This window comes from Papio anubis, chromosome 9 (assembly GCF_008728515.1).
Source record: "Papio anubis isolate 15944 chromosome 9, Panubis1.0, whole genome shotgun sequence".
Classification (NCBI taxonomy): domain Eukaryota; kingdom Metazoa; phylum Chordata; class Mammalia; order Primates; family Cercopithecidae; genus Papio; species Papio anubis.
Genome location: NC_044984.1, coordinates 297,363 through 322,251, shown reverse-complemented (window position 1 = coordinate 322,251; position 24,889 = coordinate 297,363). Strand labels below are relative to the sequence as shown.

General features: G+C 40.0%; 1 protein-coding gene across 3 annotated transcripts in view; it reads left to right on the top strand.

The window, feature by feature from the left end:
* Positions 1 to 24,889, top strand: part of KDM5A (lysine demethylase 5A) — a 107,486-nt gene that overhangs the window by 66,245 nt on the left and 16,352 nt on the right. For 2 of the 3 annotated variants that reach the window (XM_021921889.2, XM_021921888.2), the window contains 8 exons: positions 708 to 846; positions 4,514 to 4,693; positions 5,761 to 5,928; positions 7,730 to 8,281; positions 8,647 to 8,790; positions 18,610 to 18,769; positions 20,006 to 20,226; positions 22,923 to 23,333. In XM_021921889.2, the coding sequence (XP_021777581.2) occupies positions 708 to 846; positions 4,514 to 4,693; positions 5,761 to 5,928; positions 7,730 to 8,281; positions 8,647 to 8,790; positions 18,610 to 18,769; positions 20,006 to 20,226; positions 22,923 to 23,333 (1,975 nt within the window). Of the gene's footprint in view, positions 1 to 707; positions 847 to 4,513; positions 4,694 to 5,760; positions 5,929 to 7,729; positions 8,282 to 8,646; positions 8,791 to 18,609; positions 18,770 to 19,990; positions 20,227 to 22,922; positions 23,334 to 24,889 lie in introns of all 3 variants that reach the window. The other variant, XM_031650192.1, reaches the window with a different exon arrangement.

Below are 24,889 nucleotides of genomic sequence, written 5' to 3'. Positions count from 1 at the left end.
GTATTGCGATTCGTTGAGGATAAGGTCTACGCTTTATTCATCTTTGTGTAACTAATGTAATGAATGTAGTTTAAGTAAATGTACCTTGTCAACATTAATGGATTTCTAGTCTCTTGTTTTCTACATTGCTATCAAATGTGCATCTCTGACAATTTCAGTTACTGTAGAGAAGTAGAATAGAGGTAGTCTAGTATAGTGAAAGGATCATGGATCTGACCCTCATTCTGAATCAGTATTTCAGATGTGTGGTTTATTACCCTAAATGACTGGGGAAAATAACTTCTCTTTGAGTTAAAGTTTTCTTATCCTTAGCCGGGCGTGGTGGCGGGCGCCTGTAGTCCCAGCTACTTGGGAGGCTGAGGCAGGAGAATGGCGGGAACCCAGGAGGCGGAGCTTGCAGTGAGCCGAGATCCTGCCACTGCACTCTGCACTCCAGCCTGGGCGACAGAGCGAGACTGCGTCTCAAAAAAAAAAAAAAAAAGTTTTCTTATCCATAAAATATTTATGTTTTATTTTATTGTAAACTTATGTTTATACATTTTCTTATCTATAAGATGGAAAAGAAAGATACTAGCTGCTTTGCCTCCCTTATAGGATTGTGGTAAGAATTCAGTGAAATCATGTAAATGAAAGTTATCTAAACATTCTGAAATATTATTTAAATGTTGATTTCTCATGCATCCTACTCTGTTTTATTATTCTTTTAGACCACGGCACAGTGTGGCAAGTTTAGAAAGCATTGTGAATGAAGCCAAGAACATTCCAGCCTTTCTACCCAATGTGTTGTCCTTGAAAGAAGCCTTACAAAAGGCTCGAGAATGGACAGCCAAAGTGGAAGCTATTCAGGTAAGAAGGCTTTTGGATTATCCCACCTATCAGGTAACGCCTGTTTCACGGATTAATCTTTTTTTTTTTTTTTGAGACAGAGTCTGTCTCTCTCACCCAGGCTGGAGTGCAGTGGCACCATCTTGGCTCACTGCAGCCTCCACCTCCCAGGTTCAAGCAATTCTCCCACCTCAGCCTCTCGAGTAGCTGGGACTGCAGGCGCCCGCCACCATGCCTGGCTAATTTTTTGTAATTTTTAGTAGAGACGGAGTTTCACCGTGTTAGCCAGGATGGTCTCGATCTCCTGACCTCGTGATCCGCCCGTCTCGGCCTCCCAAAGTGCTGGGATTACAGGCGTGAGCCACCGCGCCCGGCCTAATCTTTTAAACTATTAATTCTTTAGAATAGAATAATCTTAATTCAAACGATCCCTAACTTAGATCGACTTGTGATTTTTTGACTTTATGATGGTGCGAAAGTGATATGCATTGAGTAGAAAGTGTGTTTCGAATTTTGAATTTTGAACTTTTGCCAGGCTAGCAATGTGTGGTGTGACACTCTCTCACGATGCTGGGCAGCAGCATTGAGCCACAGCTCCCAGTCAGTCATGCCGATGTAAGGGTTCTGAGCACCTTTAAGGTAGGGTAGGCTAAGCTGTGTTTGGTATGTTAATTTTATTAAATGCATTTTCAACTTACGATGGGGGACATAACCCTGTCGTAAGTTGAGGAGCATCTATAAAATAATTCTAGTACAGTTCACTTACTCTTTTGTCTGATTTTATAATTTAGAATAATTATTACCTACTTCAATATTGCTTGTTTTTATTGACTCCCTGCTATGAAAGATGATGGAATTAGTTATTTAACTCTTTAGCAATAGGGAATTTGTTACCTACTGTATTCTTCAAATTTTTTTCCATGTGCATGAATTACTTTTAAAATTAGAGGCAGAAAAAGAAAATGAAACTAACGTGTACTGAGCACCACAGCACTCTTGCTACTATTCTAGGTATTTGGGAGCAGGCATGTAAGGGAAGGGTGTAAAAATAGGACTTACAGTATAAAATAGGGTATAAAACTAGAGTCTTCCAAATACATATTTTCTAGTTGGAGAGACATATTTTACACATCTGTAATTTAAAACAGAATGAGGTAAGTGCTAGATAGAGAAAAAAGTATACTTGAATCATAAAAACCGTTAAGCAGCACTTAACAGTGTTAAATATATAAACACTCTTAATTATAGAACTGTACTCAAACAGAAAACCAACTTCCACTAAACTGCTGCCCCCAAAAGGAACATATTCTGGGTGTCAAGTTCTATTTTTTGCTTTTCGAGACGGAGTCTCGCTGTGTCGCTCAGGCTGGAGTGCAGTGGTGGTGCGATCTTGGCTCACTGCAACCTCTGCCTCCTGGGTTCAAGCAATTCTCCTGCCCCAGCTTCTCAAGTAGCTGGGATTACAGGCGCGCGCCACCAGGCCCAGCTAATTTTTGTATTTTTAGTAGAGATGGGGTTTCACCATGTTGGCCAGGCTGGTCTTGAACTCCTCACCTCAGGTGATCTGCCTGCCTTGGCCTCCCAAAGTGCTGGGATTACAGGTGTGAGCCACCGTTCCTGGCCTGGGTGTCAAGTTCTAATGACTTCTCTTTTACTTTCTTTTCTGTTGAGTTTTTCTGGGACCTGCTTAGCTGCCAGTGTTTCGTTTCTGTTTTTTTGAATTATTTCTGTTTTTATCCAGACAGCTTCTATGTTTGGTGAGTCTTTGACCTGGCTCAGGCAGTAGTTGTTGTCTTCAAATGTCTGAGAATCTTTAATTGGCTGTTTTATTTATAATTGAAGGACTAGGTCAACAAGTGTAGGTAGCTGTCATGTGTTTCCTCTGTAATTTCAAAGGGCTGTCTCTCTACCAGGCTCTTCCCTTCAGTGGGAATACTGACTTGTAGGCTCTAAGTAAGTGGACAGGTTTTGTTATTTGGCAGACTTTTCTTTAGGCTGTGTGGCCTGGGAGCAGCGTATGTCTAGGCTTAGCCAGAAGGTGTTCTCTAGTCAAATGGCTATAATTGGGCACGAGAAAGAATAATAGTAAATATCATATCTTGATGTGAGCTTGTTTTCTATTCCATTTAGTTATCTGGTCCTATCTTGGTATTGTAGTAGTTTAATTATATCATTTTAATATCTTGTAGGACTAGAGCTACTTCCTTACCCCCTTTAAAAATGCATAGGTTTTTTCTTTTTTTTTGAGACAGAGTCTCATTCTGTTGCCCAGGCTGGATCTCAGCTCACTGCAACCTCCTCTTCCTGGGTTCAAGCTATTCTTGTGCCTCAGCTTCCCAAGTAGCTGGGATTACAGGTGTGCACCACTGTGCCTGGGTAATTTTTGTATTTTTAGTAGAGACAAGGTTTTGCCATGTTGACCAGGTTGGTCTTGAACTCCTGGCCTCAAGTGGTCCACCTGCCTCAGCCTCCCAAAGTGCTGGGATTACAGGCATGAGCCACTGCACTCAGCCAAAAAGTCATAGACTTCTTGCCTATTTATTTTTCTCCATGGTTCAGTGTATCTTTCAAAATGAGTTTATAGGCAAATGTATCTGTTGATATTTGGGGAATATCCTTATATTGGAATACAGTATAGATGTTCTGTAAACAATAATGATTTAATTACATGGAAAGTTGAAACATTGTGAACTTGGAAGGAAAATATTTATTCTTATTTCTGTGTTTGTGTAACTTAAAATGGAGGTGGTTACCAGAATTGAAATACTGCTTTTAGTTTTTGGAAAAATTGTGAAAGACTTTGAAATTGGCAAAAAGATATCTAGGTATCCTTTCAGTGGAATATTGGATGTTGTCTAGTGAACTCTCCAGGATTATCTGATTCTAGGGGTGTGTGCCTTAGATTTTCTTTGGCCAGCCTATTTTACACCTGTCAGTTGTTTAGAAAGAAAAGGATAGCAATGCAAATGAGGTATGTCCATAGAAAGGCAGTGAAATTTGTATGGAATGGTATAGTTGATTTTCACATTGTAGAAAAAGATGATTCAGTTTTCCTCTATATTAAGCATATATTTCTATCTATTAGTAAATGCGTTTTCTGATTCCTGTTTATTTATCTATTTTTGAGACAGAATCTCAATCTCAGTGACACGATCTCAGCTCACTGCAACCTCCGCCTCCCGTGTTCAAGCAATTCTCTTGCCTCAACCTCTTGAGTAGCTGGGATTACAGGCATGCGCCACCACGCCTGGCTAATTTTTGTATTTTTAGTAGAGACAGAGTTTCACCATGTTGGCCAGGCTGGTCTCGAGCTCCTGACCTCAGGTGATCTGCCTGTCTCAGCCTCCCAAAGTGCTGAGATTACAAGTGTGAGCCACCACGCCTGGCCTGCTAACTGCATTTATATATGTCCGTGCTTTAGATTGTCTTTTGAACTGGTTTTTATGTCTGCTGGTTCTCTCATTAATTAGTAAATAAAATCATTGATGACATGTTCATTAAAAAAATAATTTACACAAACTTTAAAAAATAGGACATTGGAAGTTATATGAATTCAAGAGATGGAATTCCATGCAAAGAATAGTATTTAATAAAAGAACTAACACTAAACTTTGTAAGGTCTTTCAACAGTATATTGCCAGACCCCATAAGAGAACTCAAATTGTGAGAATCGACTTTGGTTTTTCAGAGTGGCAGCAACTACGCTTATTTGGAACAGCTTGAGAGCTTGTCTGCGAAAGGACGCCCTATCCCTGTGCGCCTTGAAGCACTGCCGCAAGTGGAATCTCAGGTGGCAGCAGCACGGGCATGGAGAGAACGGACTGGGCGGACCTTTCTTAAGAAGAATTCTAGCCATACGTTGTTACAGGTACTTGAACTTCAACACTCTCATGAACTTCAGCACTCTCATAAGCCACTGGTAATTTAAGTGGTAATAGTATTGGTGAGGGTTGTTTTCAGTGTATCTGATTACCGTTATACAAGTGATTCTTACTGGGTGATAGTTTTCAGTTTGTCTGATTACCGTTATACAAGTGATTCTTACTGGGTGATATCAGATGGTGACTTACTGGGTGGTATCAGATGGTGACTTACTGGGTGGTATCAGATGGTGACTTACTAGGTGGTATCAGATGTGACTTGAAATCTGGAGCCTTGGGCAGATTCATTTCCAGTTAATCTTGTGCTGTCCCTAGAAAAAGCAGTCGGCCTTGGCTTGTTATTGGACTCTAGTCATTGAAATAGTTTTGTTTTGTTTTGTTTTTTTGAGACAGAGTCTTGCCCTGTTGCCCAGACTGGAGTGCAGTGTTGCGATCTCAGCCCACTGCAGCTGTCGCCTCCTGGGCTCAAGTGATCCTTTCACCTCACCCTCCCAAGTGTCTGGGACTACAGGCATGCACCACCATGCCTGGCTAATTTTTTGTATTTTTGGTGGAGATGATGTTTCGTCATGTTGCCTGAGCTGGTCTCGAACTCCTTTGAGCTCAAGTGATCCGCCCTCCTTAGTCTCCCAAAGTGCTAGGATTACAGGTGTGAACCACCACGTCCAGCCTATCGTTGAATGATCTTTTTTCTCCGAAGCACAAATTTGTATACTCATCGTCCCTTTGATCTTGAGAAGTTGAACGTAGTAGTTAAGAGCAAAGGCTTTGGAATAAGGTCCTTTCAGGTTTGAGAATGGACTCCTTAATTGCTAACCCTGTGTCCTTGGGCAAGTTATTTCCTTTCTGAGCCTCAGTTTCTCTTGTTTATAAAACGTAGATACTAATACCTACTACATAGGGTTGTTGTGAGGAATGAATTAGATCATGTGTATAAAGTCCTTAAGAAAGTGCCTCGGACACGGTTGAATGGTCAATAAATGGTTCCTTTATTATTTTCACTTCTAAGATTTTTTAAAAACCAGAGTTTATAATGGTGGTTTTATTTTTGTAGGTGCTGAGCCCCCGGACTGACATTGGTGTATATGGGAGTGGCAAAAATAGGAGGAAAAAAGTAAAAGAACTGATAGAAAAAGAAAAAGAAAAAGAAAAGGATCTGGACCTCGAGCCTCTGAGTGATCTGGAGGAGGGATTGGAGGAAACCAGAGATACAGCCGTGGTGGTAAGACGTTACCGAGCGTCTTGAGTTTGCTTGGTGAATACACAATTCTGTAAAGATGTTAGCAGACTCACAGTTTTTATGTTTTTAACTTTTTATTTTCATATACTTTGGCTTTACGATTATACATATTTCACATTAAAAGTAAATATTTATAATCAAGATATACAAAAAGTTTAGTATTCTGCTCTTTTCCCACAATTGTCTGTTCCATACCTCTGTTCTTTACTGTTGTTTTAATGGTCGTCTACTGTTGCATCAAGTTGTCCATAGTCTGCTGAGTACAGTAAGTCCTCACTTAACATTATCAATAGCTTCTTGCACTGCAACTCTAGGTGAAGCAATGTATAATGAACCCAGTTTTACTACAGGCTGATACAAACAAGAGTTAAGTTCCTTATTTTTTAACCAGCATATTTCTGGTCACAAAAACATCATCAGACTTTTAAAATAAAGACCCCAAACACTTCTGATATTAAACACTGAGAAAATTCGAGCTAAACATACATTTAAGAAAGAGTAATAAAAACTAGATAATTATCCAATTTTTGGTAAATTAGTGAGTGACAGTGGCATTGGCCAGGAATTGTTTTTTTCTCATCAATGTTATAATGAAATTACACTGAACATAAAGATGTTATTTGAGGACCTGCTGTAGTTTTCTAATTTTGAACATTTTGCCTGTTACTAAGTTTCTTATTGTAAGTAATAAAATGAACTTCTTTGTATAGCCTTTTCCTTCTTTTAAATTTCCTAGACTTGACTCTTAGGAATGTAATTACTGGGTTAGAATTTAATATAAACATTTTATGACTCTTATTACTATATGTTTTTTAAAAGAATTATACCAGGCTACAGATTTCCATCTCTTAATGAGTGTTAAAATATTTGTAGTTGATGAGAATTATGCTTTTTTGGAGGATAGGAGGAATGTGTTAAGATTACTAGGATCCTGAGGAAATAGAAAATAAATACGAATCTGGGCAATAAAAGTAAGGAATTGCATATGATACAGCTCTTTCTGCCTACAAATGATTCTGTTTTGAAGCCAATGAAAATGATTTCTGATTAGGGAGCCTGCCTAACAAGTCAATCTTGCTAGACAAGTAGGACTGGAAATTATTTCAAAATTGTTTCAAAGCTGCCAGTAGTTCAAGAAGAAAATGCACTGACAGTATTGATAATTAAATTTGTTTGCCTTTATTTACTTTGTTAAATTGAGTTTCATAAAACTCTGTTGTTACAATTGATCAAGTTTTGTTACTTTACTTACACATGAAGAGGCCTTCTAGAGAGAAATAAATTAATGTGTATAGGACTTGCCCCAGGGAATGAATTACGAGGGGATGGGAAACTAATACTTCATTGAGTATTTTTCTTGTGCAAGGTACCAGGTTAGGCACTTTCATATGTTACCTTATTTAATCTGTGAAACAGCAAAATAACGGTTGGTAGTATCCTCATTTTTCAGAAAATGGAGGTTCGGAAACTTGTGCCCCATATTAACAGTCTAAAAGTACAAGAGCCAGGCTTTGTACCCAGGTTGCTTGATTTCAAGGCATGCCATCTTTGTACTGCGCCCTACAAAAGAGGCCAAAGTACTGCACTGATGTACATGATCAAATGTGATAGCACTTTGCCCGTTTCACAGATGAGGAATGTTTGCATGGAAACTGCCAGGGGCCCCAAATTTTAGGAAACTGTTTATAACTGGTAGCTTGGAGAAAGATCCCACGGTCTTGGGAATTTGGTAGTTTGGGGGTATATTGCAGTGACTCTTCAATGAAATGTGTTTCTTGTACAGGTAGCAGTTTTCAAAGAACGGGAGCAAAAAGAGATTGAAGCCATGCATTCTCTCAGAGCAGCCAACCTAGCCAAGATGACAATGGTGGACCGCATAGAAGAAGTAAAATTTTGCATTTGCCGCAAGACAGCCAGTGGGTTTATGCTACAGTGTGAGCTCTGCAAGGACTGGTTCCATAACAGCTGTGTTCCTCTTCCCAAATCAAGTTCCCAAAAGAAAGGATCCAACTGGCAAGCTAAAGAAGTAAAATTCCTTTGTCCTCTTTGTATGCGGTCTCGAAGGCCCAGGCTAGAGACTATTCTGTCACTCCTGGTGTCCCTTCAGAAGTTGCCCGTACGGTTGCCTGAAGGAGAGGCCCTGCAGTGTTTGACAGAACGTGCTATGAGTTGGCAAGATAGAGCACGGCAGGCTCTAGCCACAGATGAACTCTCCTCTGCCCTGGCCAAACTGTCTGTGTTGAGCCAGCGTATGGTGGAACAGGCAGCTCGAGAAAAAACTGAAAAGATCATCAGTGCGGAACTCCAAAAAGCAGCTGCCAATCCAGACTTACAGGCAAGTTTAGGATTTGCATTCTTTTTCTATTTCATGGGATATGTCAGTGTATAAATAGTAAATCGAGTCTGTCTTACCAATTGATTAGGAAAATAACAGTAACTTGTCAGCAATTATCCATTGCATTCTCATTCAACATATACTATAATACTTTTTTTTGGATGCGTACTTAGTGAACTATTCCTGGGAATGTCATTCAGGTGGACTTTGGCATCATCATCAAATAATTTGATTTCTACTAACTGTTGAAGAACTCTGTTAGCCACTTTGCTTATTCATTACATTTTGGTGATCTTAGGCACACATTAATTCCCCTGCTGGTCTCTCATGTCTTGCTGTTCATCTTGGAATTCTTTGTTGTTTAGGGACACTTACCTAGTTTCCAGCAGTCTGCTTTTAATCGGGTGGTGAGCAGTGTGTCCTCTTCTCCTCGACAAACAATGGACTATGATGACGAAGAAACAGACTCTGATGAAGACATTCGAGAGACGTATGGTTACGACATGAAGGTAGTTACACGGACAGGCTGTGTGGGCACATACCTGATCATTGGGTTTGTTTAAAAAAAAAAAAAAAGCTATTGAACAGTGATGTTTGAGGCCTGAAAGTGAAAGAGAAAACTAGTCATTTATCTCTTCTGAGGTTTTAGTCATAGCATTTTTTCAAAACTCAAAAAATTACAGGTTGCTGAAATAATTTTTCTTTTTTTTGAGATGGAGTCTCCCTCTGTCAGGAGGCTGGAATGCAGTGGCGTGATCTCTGTTCACTGCAACCTCTGCCTTCTGGGTTTAAGTAATTCTTGTTGCTCAGCCTCCCAAATTGCTGGGATTACAGGTGCATGCCACCATGCCTGGCTAATTTTTGTATTTTTAGTAGAGATGGGGTTTCATCATGTTGGCCAGGCTGGTCTTGAACTCCTGACCTGAAGTGATCCGCCCGCCTTGGCCTCCCAAAGTGCTGGGATTACAGGTGTGAGCCACCGTGCCAGACCTGAAACAATTTTAAAAAAATAGAATTTAAAAATCTGTGTATGTTTTTCTCATCTTATAGTCCCTTATGGCTTAGAGGAACTAGAAAAACAATGCATTAAATTATGTAAAGCTTTCATGGCCAATTTCAGTTTTTCACATTTTTTTCTTTGAGTTAAAGTCTGTATACAGTTAAGTTTTAAGAATTCCATTCTAGGCTTGGTGTGGTGGCTCATGACTATAAACTTGACACTTTAGGGGAGACTGAGGTGGGAGGATCACTTGAGTCCAGGAGTTTGAGACCAGCCTGTGCAACATAGCGAGACCCCCCCATCTCTACAAAAAAATACAAAAGCTAGTTGGGTGTGGTAGCATGCACCTGTAGTCCCAGCTGCTTGGGAAGCTGAAGTGGGTGCTTTGATCCTAGGAGGTCAAGGCTGCAGTGAGCTGTGATTGTACCACTGCCCTCCAGCCTGGGTAGCGCAACAAAACCTTGCCTCAAAAAAAAAAAAAAAAAAAAAAAAATTCCATTCCAGCTAGGCTGTGAGTCCTTTGCTCTGCTTTCTTGTCTGGATGGTGCCAGATGGAAAGTAATATTCAGAGATGGGTAAGATAATACTTAGGCCCAGGTTAGAATTTGCTGAGTTCCAGTTGCAGATACAACAAATTATTTACCATCAATGTGACTGTTTTGGTAATGACACCTTACTGGTGGTGAAGAGAAGGTTTTGACAAGTTTGTTTTGTGTTGGATCCAGTTGGCTTTTCGTTCACCCTTTTTGTCAGGTGCAAGTCCTTTGCTTTTTAACCTAGTAATAACAGCGTGATTAGTCAGAGACCCTGCCAGATTACAGTCAATCCATTGGTTTGTTTTATATGATTCTTAGTTGCTTTGTTTAGAATCTATTCTTGTAACCTGGGAATTCCTACTCTGATACAAAAGGCTGCTTCCTAAGAACAAGGGGAGATTCTGTCCCTACCCCTTCACTGTCTTTTGTCTTTTCAGCTTGCAGATCAGCTTGGTACTGCTCATTAACCTCATCAGCATTAAAACTGCTAGGGTGTAAAATTAAAACCATCCATCATAGATGCTCGTAGATTCTTCCACTGGGAAATGTTTTTTCTAAAGATAAAAATGGATCCAGGTGACTTGGGAATTTTCAGTTATGTGACTTAAAGACTTGAGAACAGTAGAAACTTGAATTAGCCTATTCAGATAATCATCTTAAGCACATTGTTATCCGGAAGTTAATGACTGTCTTTGTTTACGAAGTGGTATATAGGGTGACTAGGAGCAGCTGAAAAGGAACGCAACCCATGCCAAGTATAATTCGCCTTTTGCTTGAATACTGGAATCACCTGTTCACCCTGCTTAGAGGCCTTTGATATTTTTGGTGGTTGCTTTCTAGCACATTAAGTATCAGCCCCTCCTCTAGATTTGCTTAACATGATGGGCTTTGCTTGAAAGCAGACTGGTAACCTATGAAAACATCACAAGTATTGATGATTTTCAGGACTAGGGATCACAACTGCAGTTTGATACGGTTGGATGGAGTCATCTTTTTTTGGAGGAAATTATATGAGAATCTTAGCTTACTGTCTGTTTGGTAGTAGGTATTGGCAGGGTAGAAAAATAAGATTATGGATTTTCTAGTGTTAGTAATGTATTTGACAGCTGAGAAGAGAAGAATGGTGGCAAGACGTACGGTAATTCAAGTTCAAATTTACTTTGCCGTCAGATGCTCTGCCACGGAGCTATACCCTGCCAATTTACTTTGATGTTGATCTCTTTGAATGAAAAAAAAAGCCTGTACTGTTGAGCATTTTCCCGCAGAGCAAGTGATAATTGTATAATAAAACTTTTATTTGCCAGTTTATTTGCATTTGGCTGGTGGTTTTTTCTTTGTTTGATGTTCTCTGTTGTGACCATAAATTCATACTTAAAATACTTTGAACATAGTATTCTTGCTTGAGGAGGAGCCCCCTCTTGGTTTAGGAAGAGGAGTAGGTAATTATTTAGTAAAATAAAATCAGTCATTTTATCGTAGTTACCATCCAGAAAATCATTGCTTACAAGGTACATATTTAATGAAGCAAAGTCTGTCCTGCATCTTTTGGGATTGTGTCTGTGTAGGTGAGCTTGTGGATACGGATTTCAAGGAGAATGATCTGAGACCTAATCAGAGCTCACTTAACATTCCAAGGACTTTAAGTGCAACAGTGAGATTAATGAGCAGTACCAAGCTGATCTGCAAGCTGAACTTATTTTTTCCCCTCATCACTGTTATAATGAAATGAAAACAACTTTATTGAAGGACCTGCTACTATACTTCCTTTTGCTTAAAGTCAGTTTCCAAGAACCTACTGATGATGTTACATGAAGACTTACTGTAATCTGTATGTTGTCAGTCAGACATAACTTATGTTAAGTAAGAGCAATTGGTAAGATTCTAGGTTTGAAAACCTCTAGAGAGGATTAAATGGTTTGTGTCCTTAAGCTGTCACATCTAAATTTGTCTTCCCCTCCTTAGCTTGTTGGTATAGGAGTTATTATAGGTTGTAGACTATAGAAGGTGGATTACTTAACCATAATTTTTTTTTATTATACTTTAAGTTCTGGGGTACATGTGCAGAACATACAGGTTTGTTTCATAGGTATACATGTGCCATGGTGGTTTCCTGCACCCACCAACCCGTCATCTACATTAGGTATTTCTCCTAATGCTATGCCTCCCCTAGCCCTCCACCCCCGGACAGGCCCTGGTGTGTGATGTTCCCCTCCCTGTGTCCATATGTTCTTGTTGTTCAACCCCCACTTATGAGTGAGAACATGCAGTGTTAGGTTTTCTGTTCTTGTGTTAATTTGCTGAGAATGATGGTTTCCAGCTTCATGTCTCTGCACAGGACATGAACTCATCCTTTTTTATGGCTACGTAGTATTCCATGGTATATATGTGCCACATTTTCTTCATTCTGTCATTGACGGGCATTTGGGCTGGTTCCAAGTCTTTGCTGTTATGAACAGTGCTGTAGTAAACATACGTGTGCATGTGTCTTTATCGTAGAATGATTTATAATCCTTTGGGTATATATCCAGTAATGGGATTGCTGGGTCAAATGGTAATTCTAGTTCTAGATCCTTGAGAAATCGCCACACTGTCTTCCACAATGGTTGAACCAATTTACACTCCCACCAACAGTGTAAAAGTGTTCCTGTTTCTCCACATCCTCTCCAGCACCTGTTGTTTCCTGACTTTTTAATGATCGCCATTTTAACTGGTGTGAGATGGTATCTCATTGTGGTTTTGATTTGCAATTCTCCAGTGACCAGTGATGATGAGCATTTTTTCGTATGTTTGTTGGCTGCATAAATGTCTTCTTTTGAGAAGTGTCTGTTCATATCCTTTGCCCACTTTTTGATGGGGTTGTTTTTTTCTTGTAAATTTGTTTAAGTTCTTTGTAGATTCTGGATATTAGCCCTTTGTCAGATGGATAGATTGCAAAATTTTTCTCCCATTCTGTAGGTTGCCTGTTCACTCTGCTGATAGTTTCTTTTGCTGTGCAGAAACTCTTTAGTTTAATTAGATCTGATTTGACTATTTTGGCTTTTGTTGCCATTGCTTTTGGTGTTTTAGTCATGAAGTCTTTGCCCATGCCTATGTCCTGAATGGTATTGCCTAGGTTTTCTTCTAGGGTTTTTATGGTTTTAGGTCTTACCTTTCAGTCTTTAATCCATCTTGAGTTAGTTTTTGCATAAGGTATAAGGAAGGGATCCAGTTTCAGCTTTCTGCATATGGCTAGCCAGTTTTCCCAACACCATTTATTAAATAGGGAATCCTTCCCCATTTCTTGTTTTTGTCAGGTTTGTCAAAGATCAGATGGTTATAGATGTGTGGTGGTATTTCTGAGGCCTCTGTTCTGTTCTATTGGTCTGTATATCTGTTTTGGTACCAGTACTATGCTGTTTTTGTTACTGCAGCCTTGTTGTATAGTTTGAATTTAGGTAGCGTGATGCCTCCAGCCTTGTTCTTTTTGTTTAGGATTGCCTTGGTTATGCGGGCTCTTTTTTGGTTCCATATGAAATTTAAAGTAGTTTTTTCCAGTTCTGTGAAGACAGTCAGTGGTAGCTTGATAGGGTTAGCATTGAATCTGTAAATTACTATGGGCAGTGTGGCCATTTTCACAATATTGATTCTTCCTATCCATGAGCATGGAATGTTCTTCCATTTGTTTGTGTTCTCTCATTTCCTTAAGCAGTGGTTTGTAGTTCTCCTTGAAGAGGTCCTTCACATCCCTTGTAAGTTGTATTCCTAGGTATGTTATTCTCTTTGTAGCAGTTGTGAATGGGAGTTCACTCATGATTTGACTCTCTGTTTGTCTATTGTTGGTGTATAGGAATGCTTGTGATTTTTGCACATTGATTTTGTATCCTGAGATGTTGCAGAAGTTGCTTATCAGCTTACGGAGATTTTGGGCTGAGACGATGGGGTTTTCTAAATATACAATCATGTCATCTACAAACAGAGACAATTTGACTTCCTTTGTTCCTATTTGAATACCCTTTATTTCTTTCTCCTGCCTGACTGCCCTGGCCAGAACTTTCAATACTATGTTGAATAGGAGTGGTGAGAGAGGGCATCCTTGTCTCGTGCTGGTTTTCAAAGGGAGTGCTTCCAATTTTTGCCCATTCAGTATGATATTGGCTGTGGGTTTGTAAATAGCTCTTATTATTTTGGGATACATTCCATCAGTACCTAGTTTATTGAGAGTTTTTAGCATGACAGGCTGTTGAATTTTGCTGAAGGCCTTTTCTGCATCTAGTGAGATAATCATGTGGTTTTTGTCATTGGTTCTGTTTATGTGATGGATTACGTTTATGATTTGAATATGTTGAACCAGCCTTGCATCCTAGGGATGAAGCCGACTTGATCATGGTGGATAAGCTTTTTGATGTGCTGCTGGATTCAGTTTGCCAGTATTGAGAATTTTCACATCGATGTTCATGAGGGATATTGGCCTGAAATTCTCTTTTTTTGTTGTGTCTCTACCAGGTTTTGTTATCAGGATGATGTTGGCCTCATAAAATGAGTTAGGGAGGCTCCCTGTTTTTCTATTGTTTGGAATAGTTTCAGAAGGAATGGTAGCAGCTCCTCCTTGTACCTCTGGTAGAATTCAGCTGTGAATCTGTCTGGTCCTGGACTTTTTTTGGTTGGTAGTCTATTAATTACTGCCTCAATTTCAGAACTTGATTGGTCTGTTCAGCGATTCGACTTCTTCCTGGTGTAGTCTTGGGAGGCTGTATGTGTCCGGGAATTTATCCGTTTCTTCTAGATTTTCTAGTTTATTTGTATAGATGTGTTTATAGTATTCTCTAATGGTAGTTTGTATTTCTGCGGGATTGATGGTGATATCCCCTTTATCATTTTTTATTGCGTCTATTTGATTCTTCTCTCCTTTCTTTATTAGTCTTGCTAGCGGTCTATCTATTTTGTTGATCTTTTCAAAAAACCAGCTCCTGGATTCATTGATGTTTTTAAAGGGTTTTTCATGTCTCTATCTCCTTCAGTTCTGCTCTGATCTTAGTTATTTCTTGTCTTCTGCTAGCTTTTGAATTTGTTTGCTCTTGCTTCTGTAGTTCTTTTAATTGTGATGTTAGGATGTCAATTTTAGATCTTTCCTGTTTTCTCTTGTGGGCATTTAGTGCTGTAAATTTCCATCTACACGCTGCTTTAAATGTGTCCCAGAGATTCTGGTATGTTGTGTCTTTGTTCTCATTGGTTTCAAAGAACGTCTTTATTTCTGCCTTCATTTCATGATTTACCCAGTAGTCATTCAGGAGCAGGTTGTTACTTTCCATGTAATTGTGAGGTTTTGAGTGAGTTTCTTAATCCTGAGTTCTACTTTGATTGCACTATGGTCTGAGAGACTGTTTGTTATTATTTCTGTTCTTTTGCATTTTCTGAGGGATGTTTTACTTCTAATTATGTGGTCAGTTTTAGAATAAGTGTGATGTGCTGCTGAGAAGAAAGTATATTCTGTTGGTTTGGGGTGGAGAGTTCTGTAGCTGTCTGTTAGGTCTGCTTGGTCCAGAGCTGAGTTGAAGTCCTGGATAGCTGTGTTAATTTTCTGTCTCATTGATATGTGTAATATTGACAATGGGGTGTTAAAGTCTCCCACTATTATTATTGTGTGGGAGTCTTAAGTGTCTTTGTAGGTCTCTAAGGACTTACTTTATGAATCTGGGTGCTCCTGTATTGGGTGCATATACATTTAGAATAGTTAGCTCTTCTTGTTACATTGATCCCTTTACCATTATGTAATGCCCTTCTTTGTCTTTTTTGATCTCTGTTGGTTTAAAGTCTGTTTTATCAGAGACTAGGACTGCAATCCCTGCTTTTTTTTGCTTTCTCTTTGCTTGGTAGATCTTCCTCCATCCCTTTATTTTGAGCCTGTGTGCGTCTTTGCAAGTGAGATAGGTCTCCTGAATACAGCACACCGATGGGTCTTGACTCTATCCAATTTGCTAGTCTGTGCCTTTTAATTGGGGCATTTAGCCCATTTACATTTAAGGTTAATATTGTTTTGTGTGAATTTGATCCTGTCATTATGATGCTAGTTGGTTATTTTGCCCGTTAGTGGATGCAGTTTCTTCATAGCGTTGATGGTCTTTACAATTTGGTATGTTTTTCTCAGTGGCTGGTACCAGTTGTTCCTTTCCATGTTTAGTGCTTCCTTCAGGAGCTCTTGAAAGGCAGGCATGGTGGTGACAAAATCTCTCAGCACTTGCTTGTCTGTAAAGGATTTTATTTCTCCTTCATTTATGAAGCTTAGTTTGGCTGGATATGAAATTCTGGATTGAAAATTCTTTTCTTTAAGAATGTTGAATATTGGCCCCACTCTCTTCTGGCTTGTAGCGTTTCTACGGAGAGATCCGCTGTTAGTCTGATGGGCTTGCCTTTGTGGGTAACTCGACCTTTCTATCTGGCTGCCCTAAACATTTTTTCCTTCATTTCAACGTTGTTGAATCTGACAATTACATTTCTTGGGTTTGCTCTTTTCGAGGAGTTTCTTTGTGGTGTTCTCTGTATTTCCTGAATTGGAATGTTGGCCCGCCTTGCTAGGTTGGGGAAGTTTTCCTGGATAATATCCTGGAGAGCGTTTTCCAACTTGGTTCCGTTCTCCCTGTCACTTTTAGGTGCACCAATCAAATGTAGATTTGGTGTTTTCACATATTCCCATATTTCTTGGAGGCTTTGTTTGTTTCTTTTCACTGTTTTTTCTTTAATCTTGTCTTCTTACTTTGTTTCATTGAGTTGATCTTCAATCTCTGATATCCTTTCTTCTGCGTGATCAATTCAGCTGTTGATTCTTGTGTATGTTTCACGAAGTTCTCGTGCTGTGTTTTTCAGCTCCATCGTGTCATTTATGTTCTCTATACTGGTTATTCTAGTTAACAGTTCCTCTAACCTTTTCTCAAGGTTCTTAGCTCTCTTGCATTGGTTAGAACATGCTCCTTTAGCTCGGAGGAGTTTGTTATTACCCACCTTCGGAGGCCTACTTCTGTCAGTTCGTCAAACTCATTCACCGTCCAGTTTTGTTCCTTTGTTGGCGAGGAGATTTGATCCTTTGGAGGAGAAGAGGTGTTCTGGTTTTTGGAATTTTCAGCCTTTTTGTGCTAGTTTCTCCCCATCTGCGTGGATTTATCTACCTTTGGTCTTTGATTTTGGTGACTTTCGGGTAGGGTCTCTGAGTGGACGTCCTTTTTGTTGATGTTGATACTGTTTCTTTCTGTTTGTTAGTTTTCCTTCAAATAGGCCCCTCTGCTGCAGGTCTGCTGGAGTTTGGTGGAGGTCCACTCCAGACCGTTTGCCTCGGTATCACCAGAAGAGGCTGCAGAACAGCAGAGACTGCTGCTTGTTCCTTCCTCCGGAAGCTTTGTCCCAGAGGGGTACCGGCCAGATGCCAGCCAGAGCTCTCCTGTATGACGTGTCTGTTGACCCCTGCTGGGAGGTGTCTCCCAGTCAGGATGCATGGGGGCCAGGGACCCTCTGGAGGAGGCAGTCTGTTCCTTATCAGAGCTTGAGTGCTGTGCTGGGAGATCTGCTGCTCTCTTCAGAGCCGTCAGGCAGGGAAGTTTAAGTCTGCTGAAGCTGCATCCACAGCTGCCCCTCCCCCCAGGTGCTTTGTCCCAGGGAGATGGGGATTTTATCTAGAAGTCCCTGACTGGGACTGCTGCCTTTTTTTCAGAGATGCCCTGCCCAGAGAGGAGGAATGTAGAGAGCAATAGTAATTTTTTGGTAGGTTTGTTATCTCTGTGGATTGTTTTTGACCTTAATACTGTCTTTTGGCTTGAATCTGTAGTCATTATGTTCCTGGATAGAACAAGGTCTAGCTGCTTTTTTCTCTCAGTCCAATAAGAAGATGCAGACTGACTGAGAAAGAAGGGAGTTTATTTCTGCAACTGGTTATGGAGTAACTCACCAGACCAACTAAGTTACAAGTTTTTTGTTTTTGTTTTTTTTTTTTGAGACGGAGTCTCGCTCTGTCGCCCAGGCTGGAGTGCAGTGGCGCGATCTCGGCTCACTGCAAGCTCCGCCTCCCGGGTTCATGCCATTCTCCTGCCTCAGCCTCCTAAGTAGCTGGGACTACAGGCGCCCGCCACCGCGCCCATCTAATTTTTTGTATTTTTAGTAGAGACAGGGTTTCACCATGGTCTCGATCTCCTGACCTTGTGATCCGCCTGCCTCGGCCTCCCAAAGTGCTGGGATTACAGGCGTGAGCCACTGCGCCCGGCCATACAAGTTTTTTTCAATACTTGTATTCATTCTAAACTCTGTGTCTATGTGTGGGAGGCGCACCTACAAGCGAGGATCTTTCATTCCGACTGTATCTAGGGTGGGGTCCAGGGTCTGGAAGGCTTTCTCTAGAGATTTGGAAAAATTTCTTAATCTTCAGTGGGCCCTGGCACAAGGTGTGTGTGAGAATGCCTTCATAATCTTATCAGGCTTTAGGGTCTGAGAAAACCCAGGTGAAAATCTTAATGGTTTTGTTTTCACATTTCAGCCCTTGTACGAAGGCCATAGTTTCTCCATTTCTTTGCTATTTGACTTACACATTAATTAGAATTATAGTAATGTGTTAGTAGAAACTGTTCTGGTTGCTAGTGGAAACCTGGCCTGCCACAATTACGGTTTTTCTCCCCAATGGACATTTTCTATCCTGTTTAACATCAGATATTTAATTTTAATCTCATATTTTTAGTATATTAGAAGCTTTAACCTGAAAGCCTCCATTTTGGGCCTTGTCATAAAATAAGTTAAATGACTCTAATTCTGAATACTTCTCTTTGTTTCTTCTTCAGGACACAGCCAGTGTGAAGTCCTCTAGTAGTCTTGAACCCAATCTTTTCTGTGATGAAGAGATTCCCATCAAATCTGAGGAGGTGGTGACTCACATGTGGACAGCACCTTCGTTTTGTGCAGAGCATGCTTACTCTTCTGCTTCCAAGAGTTGTTCTCAAGGTATTACTCCTTTAAAAAACTGGGGGGAAGATAAGCAGAAAACCAGTGAGAAGAACATTATGTTAATCAAGAATGTGAGTCCCGCCATGAAATGCTAATGGAACCTGAAAATGCTGTTTTCTTTAGGAAAAGCCAATCCCTATTTGCATTTTCTGTCATCACAGCCTGAAAACTGACGAAGAATTTTAGAGTCCTAATTAGAAGAACGTTAGGGGCCATCTAGTCCCATGCCTCAGTTCTAGAAAACCCCGGATAGGTAGTCCCTCACCCTCTATTTGGTCGTTGTCAGGTGTTGTGGAACGGCTGCTTTTTAAGCATATTTACTCTGTTTCTGGGCTACTTTGATTGTAGAAAGTCTTTCCTGTCCTTGGAGGGTGATTTTCTCTGTGATGTTCATTTTTCTCTCCCTCAGCAAAAACAAATCACATTACTTTAGGTCACAACTTTGGAAAATGGAGGGTGTTTCTCTCTTTATAATAAAATTCAGGATTTTATGGAACTGTGTCTTATTTTCTGTTCGTTAGAAAGATAACCAGTTATTTACATAAGGCAGCCAAATGCTTTATTAAATGCTTAATCTTTTGGTATACTCTAAAATGGAGAGATTCTGGTTCCTTGCTCCCCTTGCCACACGATAAAAACTCAATAGAAATTAACATTTAGGATAAAGAACTACTTTTTTTGTTTGTTTTTTTTTTTTTTGAAATGGAGTTTCTCTCTTGTTGCCCAGATTGGAGTGCAGTGGCGCGATCTTGGCTCACTGCAACCTGCCCCTCCCAAGTCCAAGCGATTCTCCTGCCCTTAGCCTCCGGAGTAGCTGGGATTACAGGCATGTGCCACTACGCTTGGCTAATTTTTTGTATTTTTAGTAGAGATGGGGTTTCACTATGTTGGTCAGGCTGGTTTCGAACTCCTGACCTCAAGTGATCCGCCCGCCTCTGCCTCTCAAAGTGTTGGGATTACAGGCGTGAGCCACCACGCCCGGCTGGAAGAACCGCTTTTTATTAATAACCCCAAACCATTTTTTTTTTTTGGAGTGGGCCTTGGAATTGTTTGCCTTTTTGGTCTGTATTTGTTTCTAATTGTGTTTACATTTTCATACGGATGGAATTAATCCAGATATCTGAAGTTAGTATTGGGGGTCTGGGGGGCTATTGTAAATATTTACTTTGAAAACATGTTTTTTCCATAGTTTTAATTTTTATTTGCTTTGTTTTATGGTATTTTTTGGGAAAGGTTCTAGCACCCCAAGGAAACAACCTCGGAAGAGCCCTTTGGTGCCCCGGAGTTTGGAACCTCCGGTGCTGGAGTTGTCACCTGGAGCTAAGGCACAACTGGAAGAACTTATGATGGTTGGAGACCTCCTAGAAGTATCTCTGGACGAGACTCAACACATATGGCGGATTTTGCAGGCCACACACCCGCCCTCTGAAGACAGATTCTTGCATATCATGGAGGTGTGGATTTAATACTTATTTAAGCAGTGGTTATAAAACTAGAATGCCTGGGTTCCTTAGAGGTATCATAAATGTGGGCAGAGGGATGGCTGAGGGCAGTAATCTGGCTGGCCTGCTTTCCCACTTCAGTCAAAGAAATTGGGCTTTATGGCTTGCCGGCTTGCCTGCCTGCCTGCCTGCCTTCCCGCCTTCCCCCCTTCCTCCCTCTTTCTCTCTTTCTCTCTCTCTCTCTCTCTTTCTCCTTCTCTCTTTTCTTTTTCTTTTCTCCTTTCCTTTCCTTTCCTTTTTTTTCTTTTCTTCTCTTTTCTCCTTTCCCTTTTCCTTTCCCCTTTCCCCCTTTTCTCCTTTTCTCCTTTTCTCCTTTCCTTTCCTTTTCTTTCTCCTTTCCTTTCCTTTCTTCCCTTTCCTTTTTCTCCTTTCGTTTCTCCTTTCCTTTTTCTCCTTTCCTTTCCTTTCTCCTTTCCTTCTTCTCCTTTCTCCTTTCCTTTCCTTTTCCTTTTCCTTTTCCCTTTCCCTTTCCCTTTCCCTTTCCTTTCCTTTCTCCTTTCCTTTCCTTTCCTTTCCTTCTCTTCTCTTTTCTCCTTTCCTTACCTTTCCTTTCTCCTTTCTCCTTTCCTTTCCTTTCCTTTTCTTCTTGTAGGACACCAGAGATTTGACTTAGGGTTTTCTTTATTAAGCTTTTAGGTAGTATCTAAGTTGAAAAAAATGGCCATTTTTGCTAAAAAGAAGCAGGCAAGGGTGTGATTGATAACGATCTAGTTTAGAGCAACCTCTTTAGCCCAGACTGTCATTATTGGAGGGCCCAGAGATAGGGGAGAATATATAGTAGCTATAAAAAAGAGGCACAGGGATGGTTAAATAGAAGTAGATTGGGTGGGAGAGAAGGTCCACATTCATATATCACACTTACGTAGCAATTCCATGAGCTCATTTGATGAGACAGTGATACCATATCCATGAGCTCATTTGGTCCTTACCACCGTCTTGAAGAGGAATGGGTAGGGGAGTGAGAGGGCAAGTATTTTACCCATTCTGCATATGAAGAAAGTAAGTATGAGAGGTGGAAAATTAAGGTCACACATCCAGTAAAAAATAAAGAGACCTGGATTCGAATTCTGCCATTTGACTTGTATTCTTTTCATTAGTTTCCTTCTTTCCATGTAATGGAACGGTACCATGCCACCCGGAGTTGATGCAGATGTATTTAGCATATACTATAGTTTGTTTTTGTTTTGAAAGTCAGGTCTAGGTAACCGAATTTAGATAGTGTTTTCCAGTCTGCAGAGCATTTTCTTCACATTCATTGTCTTACCCAATCTTCTTTATTTTACAGATAAGGAAGCACAAAGTATTAAGAGGTTAAATATCTTATTTAAGATGTAATAGACTTAAGGCACTTATAATCCAGTGTTCTTTTGGATTCTGCTGATTCTTAGGTTCCTGTCAAAGATTTTCAAGTGTCAAATCTATAGAAAAATGAATTCTCAAGGGAATTATTAGGTTTATGTTATATTTCTTCAGTATTTCTTTCTCTGATGCCCCATCCCATTCTTTCTGTTACTACATACACTTTTACCATTAAAATTTTAAATGTTTATTACATTGGCACATACTAGCTACAATATTAAAAAGCCAAAAACAATAATGACGATTTTTTTTTGCTTTGTCACGCGAACTGTTTTCTACCCGTTGGCAAAGTCACTATATATTCTGTGTAATGAGATCATGGACACGATTTTATGTTTTTCTGACTTTTTAAAAATAACTACCAATACTTTTATTATTTGGGTTAAGAAAGAACTTTACTAGTAATAAATGAAGACCCCAAAAGTTATTACATAAGTTAGTACAGTTTGCTTTTTGTGTATGTTTTCGTCTCTAACAGAGACGCTACAGACTGTGTTAATATGCTGGCACTGAATTGTTGTGTGTGCCCTTTTTCTCCTAGTAAGCTAATACAAGATAAATATTTCATTTCAGACTTGTGATTTTCTACTGTTATCTTCATTGAATAGTACACTTGCCTTCTTAAAATGTCTTTTAAATATCTTTAGAATAACATAAATCCTTTTTGTGTTTTTTGAGATGGAGTCTTGCTCTGTGGCCTAGGCTGGAGTGCAGTGGATTGATCGCGGCTCACTGCAACCCCCGCCTCCTGGGATCAAGCCGTTCTCCTCCCTCAGCCTCCCAAGTAGCTGGGACTACAGGCATGCACCACCATGCCTGGCTAATTTTTGTATTTTTAGTAGAGTCGGGGTTTCACCGTGTTGGCCAGGCTGCTCTCGAACTCCTGACCTCAAGTGATCCACCCGCCTCGGCCTCCCAAAGTGCTGGGATTACAGGCATGAGCCACCGCGCCTGGCCCATAAATGTTTTTTTATTGTAGCATAATATACATAACTTAAAATTTACCATTTAACTCTTTTTAGGTAGACAATTCAGTTACATTAGGTAGATTGACAGTGTTACACAACTGTCACCACTATTCATTTCCTGAATTTTTTAGTTAGCCCCAATAGAAACTATACTCACTAAACAAATCTTCATTTCTTCTTCCCTACAGCCTCTGGTAACCTCTGTTCAGCTTTCTGTCTCTCTGAATGTGTTTATTCTAGGTACCTCATATAAGAGAGTAATACTAAGTAGTTTTTTAACTGTCTTGCTTTAAAATTGTTCCCAATTTTATATTTTTGAAGGATGACAGCATGGAAGAGAAACCACTAAAAGTGAAAGGAAAGGACTCTTCAGAGAAGAAACGGAAACGGAAGCTAGAAAAGGTAGAGCAACTTTTTGGAGAAGGAAAACAGAAGTCCAAGGAGTTAAAGAAAATGGACAAACCTAAAAAGAAGAAATTAAAATTAAGTGCAGACAAATCAAAGGAGCTGAATAAACTGGCCAAGAAACTAGCAAAAGAAGAAGAGAGAAAGAAAAAGAAGGAGAAGGCTGCTGCAGCCAAAGTTGAACTTGTGAAAGAGAGCACTGAAAAGAAAAGAGAGAAGAAAGTGCTGGACATTCCCTCAAAGTATGACTGGTCCGGAGCAGAGGAGTCTGATGATGAGAATGCTGTGTGCGCAGCACAGAACTGCCAAAGGCCCTGCAAGGACAAGGTGAGTTCCAACTGTTTATGGTCAAGCATGAGAGGTCAAGGAACAACAGTTGTGGAGACACATGTTTGATATCAATATATAGTATGTTTTTGATTCTAGGATTTGGACTTCCAACATAATATCTTTTGTACAATTTCTATAAACTGTTTTGAAAAGTGAGGCTCTTAGTGTGCCTAGTAGAAGTGTTGTATTTTAGAAATCATATACTTAGTGAACATAATGAGACAGGAGCAGAGAGAAGCGATGTGACATTCCCTGGCAAATGGTGCATTTCATATGCAGTGGGCATAACAAGTTTCAGAATAATCTTGTGCCTTCCCTGTAAGGTGACTCAGAGAACGAAATACCTTGTCAAATAGTCCCAGTGGCCTGAAGAAAATCCTGGGCCAGTATTGTGAGAGCTGTGGCCAATTGCATTAAGACTGTATTCCAAAGACTTGAAACTTTTAGTCCATATCTTACTCACACTCAGACCTGTAAGCACTCTCCTAAAAGGAATATAATTTTCTTCAAATCTTTGGGAACAAATAATTCAAACCTATAAATGCATTATTTTAGGCTGTGCACGGTGGCTCATGTCTGTAACCCCAGCACTTTGGGAGGCCGAGGCGGGTGGATCACCTAAGGTCAGGAGTTTGAGACCAGCCTAGCCAACATGGTGAAAACCCATTTCTACTAAAAATACAAAAAATGAGCCGGGTGTGGTGACGTGCACCTGTAATCTCAGCTACTCGGGAGGCTGAGGCAGGGGAATCACTTGAACCTGGCAGGCAGAGGTTGGAATGAGCCGAGATCGCTCCATTGTGCTCCAGCTTATGCAAAAAGAGTGAAACTCCATCTCAAAAAAAAAAAAAAAAACCAAAACGTTATTTTAAAATTTCCAACCCTAAAATTTAAGTGTAGTAATTCTGTTTTGGCCGTTCTTTAGATACGAACTTTTGAGAGTAATAGACTTTATGAAAAATTCCAGTTGTTTAAATGATTGGAGGCCCCTGTTACAGTTCTTATCAAGAATATTGATAAATCTGTAGTTTTAATTTTATTATACTCATTATACTATTTGATGTTTAGAATTCTCATAGTGCCTCAGTTTGAAAATATAAACAAATAAAACTGCATCTCTATTCCCTATAGGTTATGCCCTCACTTTTCCAATGAAATACTTAAACATTTTTAGAGCTTGAAGGGACCAAGAGTTTACCTTGTTCAGGCTGCTCATTTTACAGCTGGTGCAACCAGGACTCAGGGAAGGTAATTACGTGACCAAAGTTACAGAGCTGTTCAGCAGCAAAACCAAAAGTAGATCCCTAGATCCCGGCTCTCAGACCAGGCTCTCTCCACTAACACCTCTGCCCCGTCGGTAACTGAGGTGTAAGTACAAAAACACATTCCAAAACTAAATGACACATATTTAAATGAGATGTATTAGGGGTATTCTGTTCATTTTTTGGAAAATGAATGCTGCGTATAGTAAAATACATATCCTGTAGTCTAATCTTCCAAGGCAGACAGCTGTAAATATTTTAGTGTTTCCTTCCCAGTTTTTTTCTATGGCA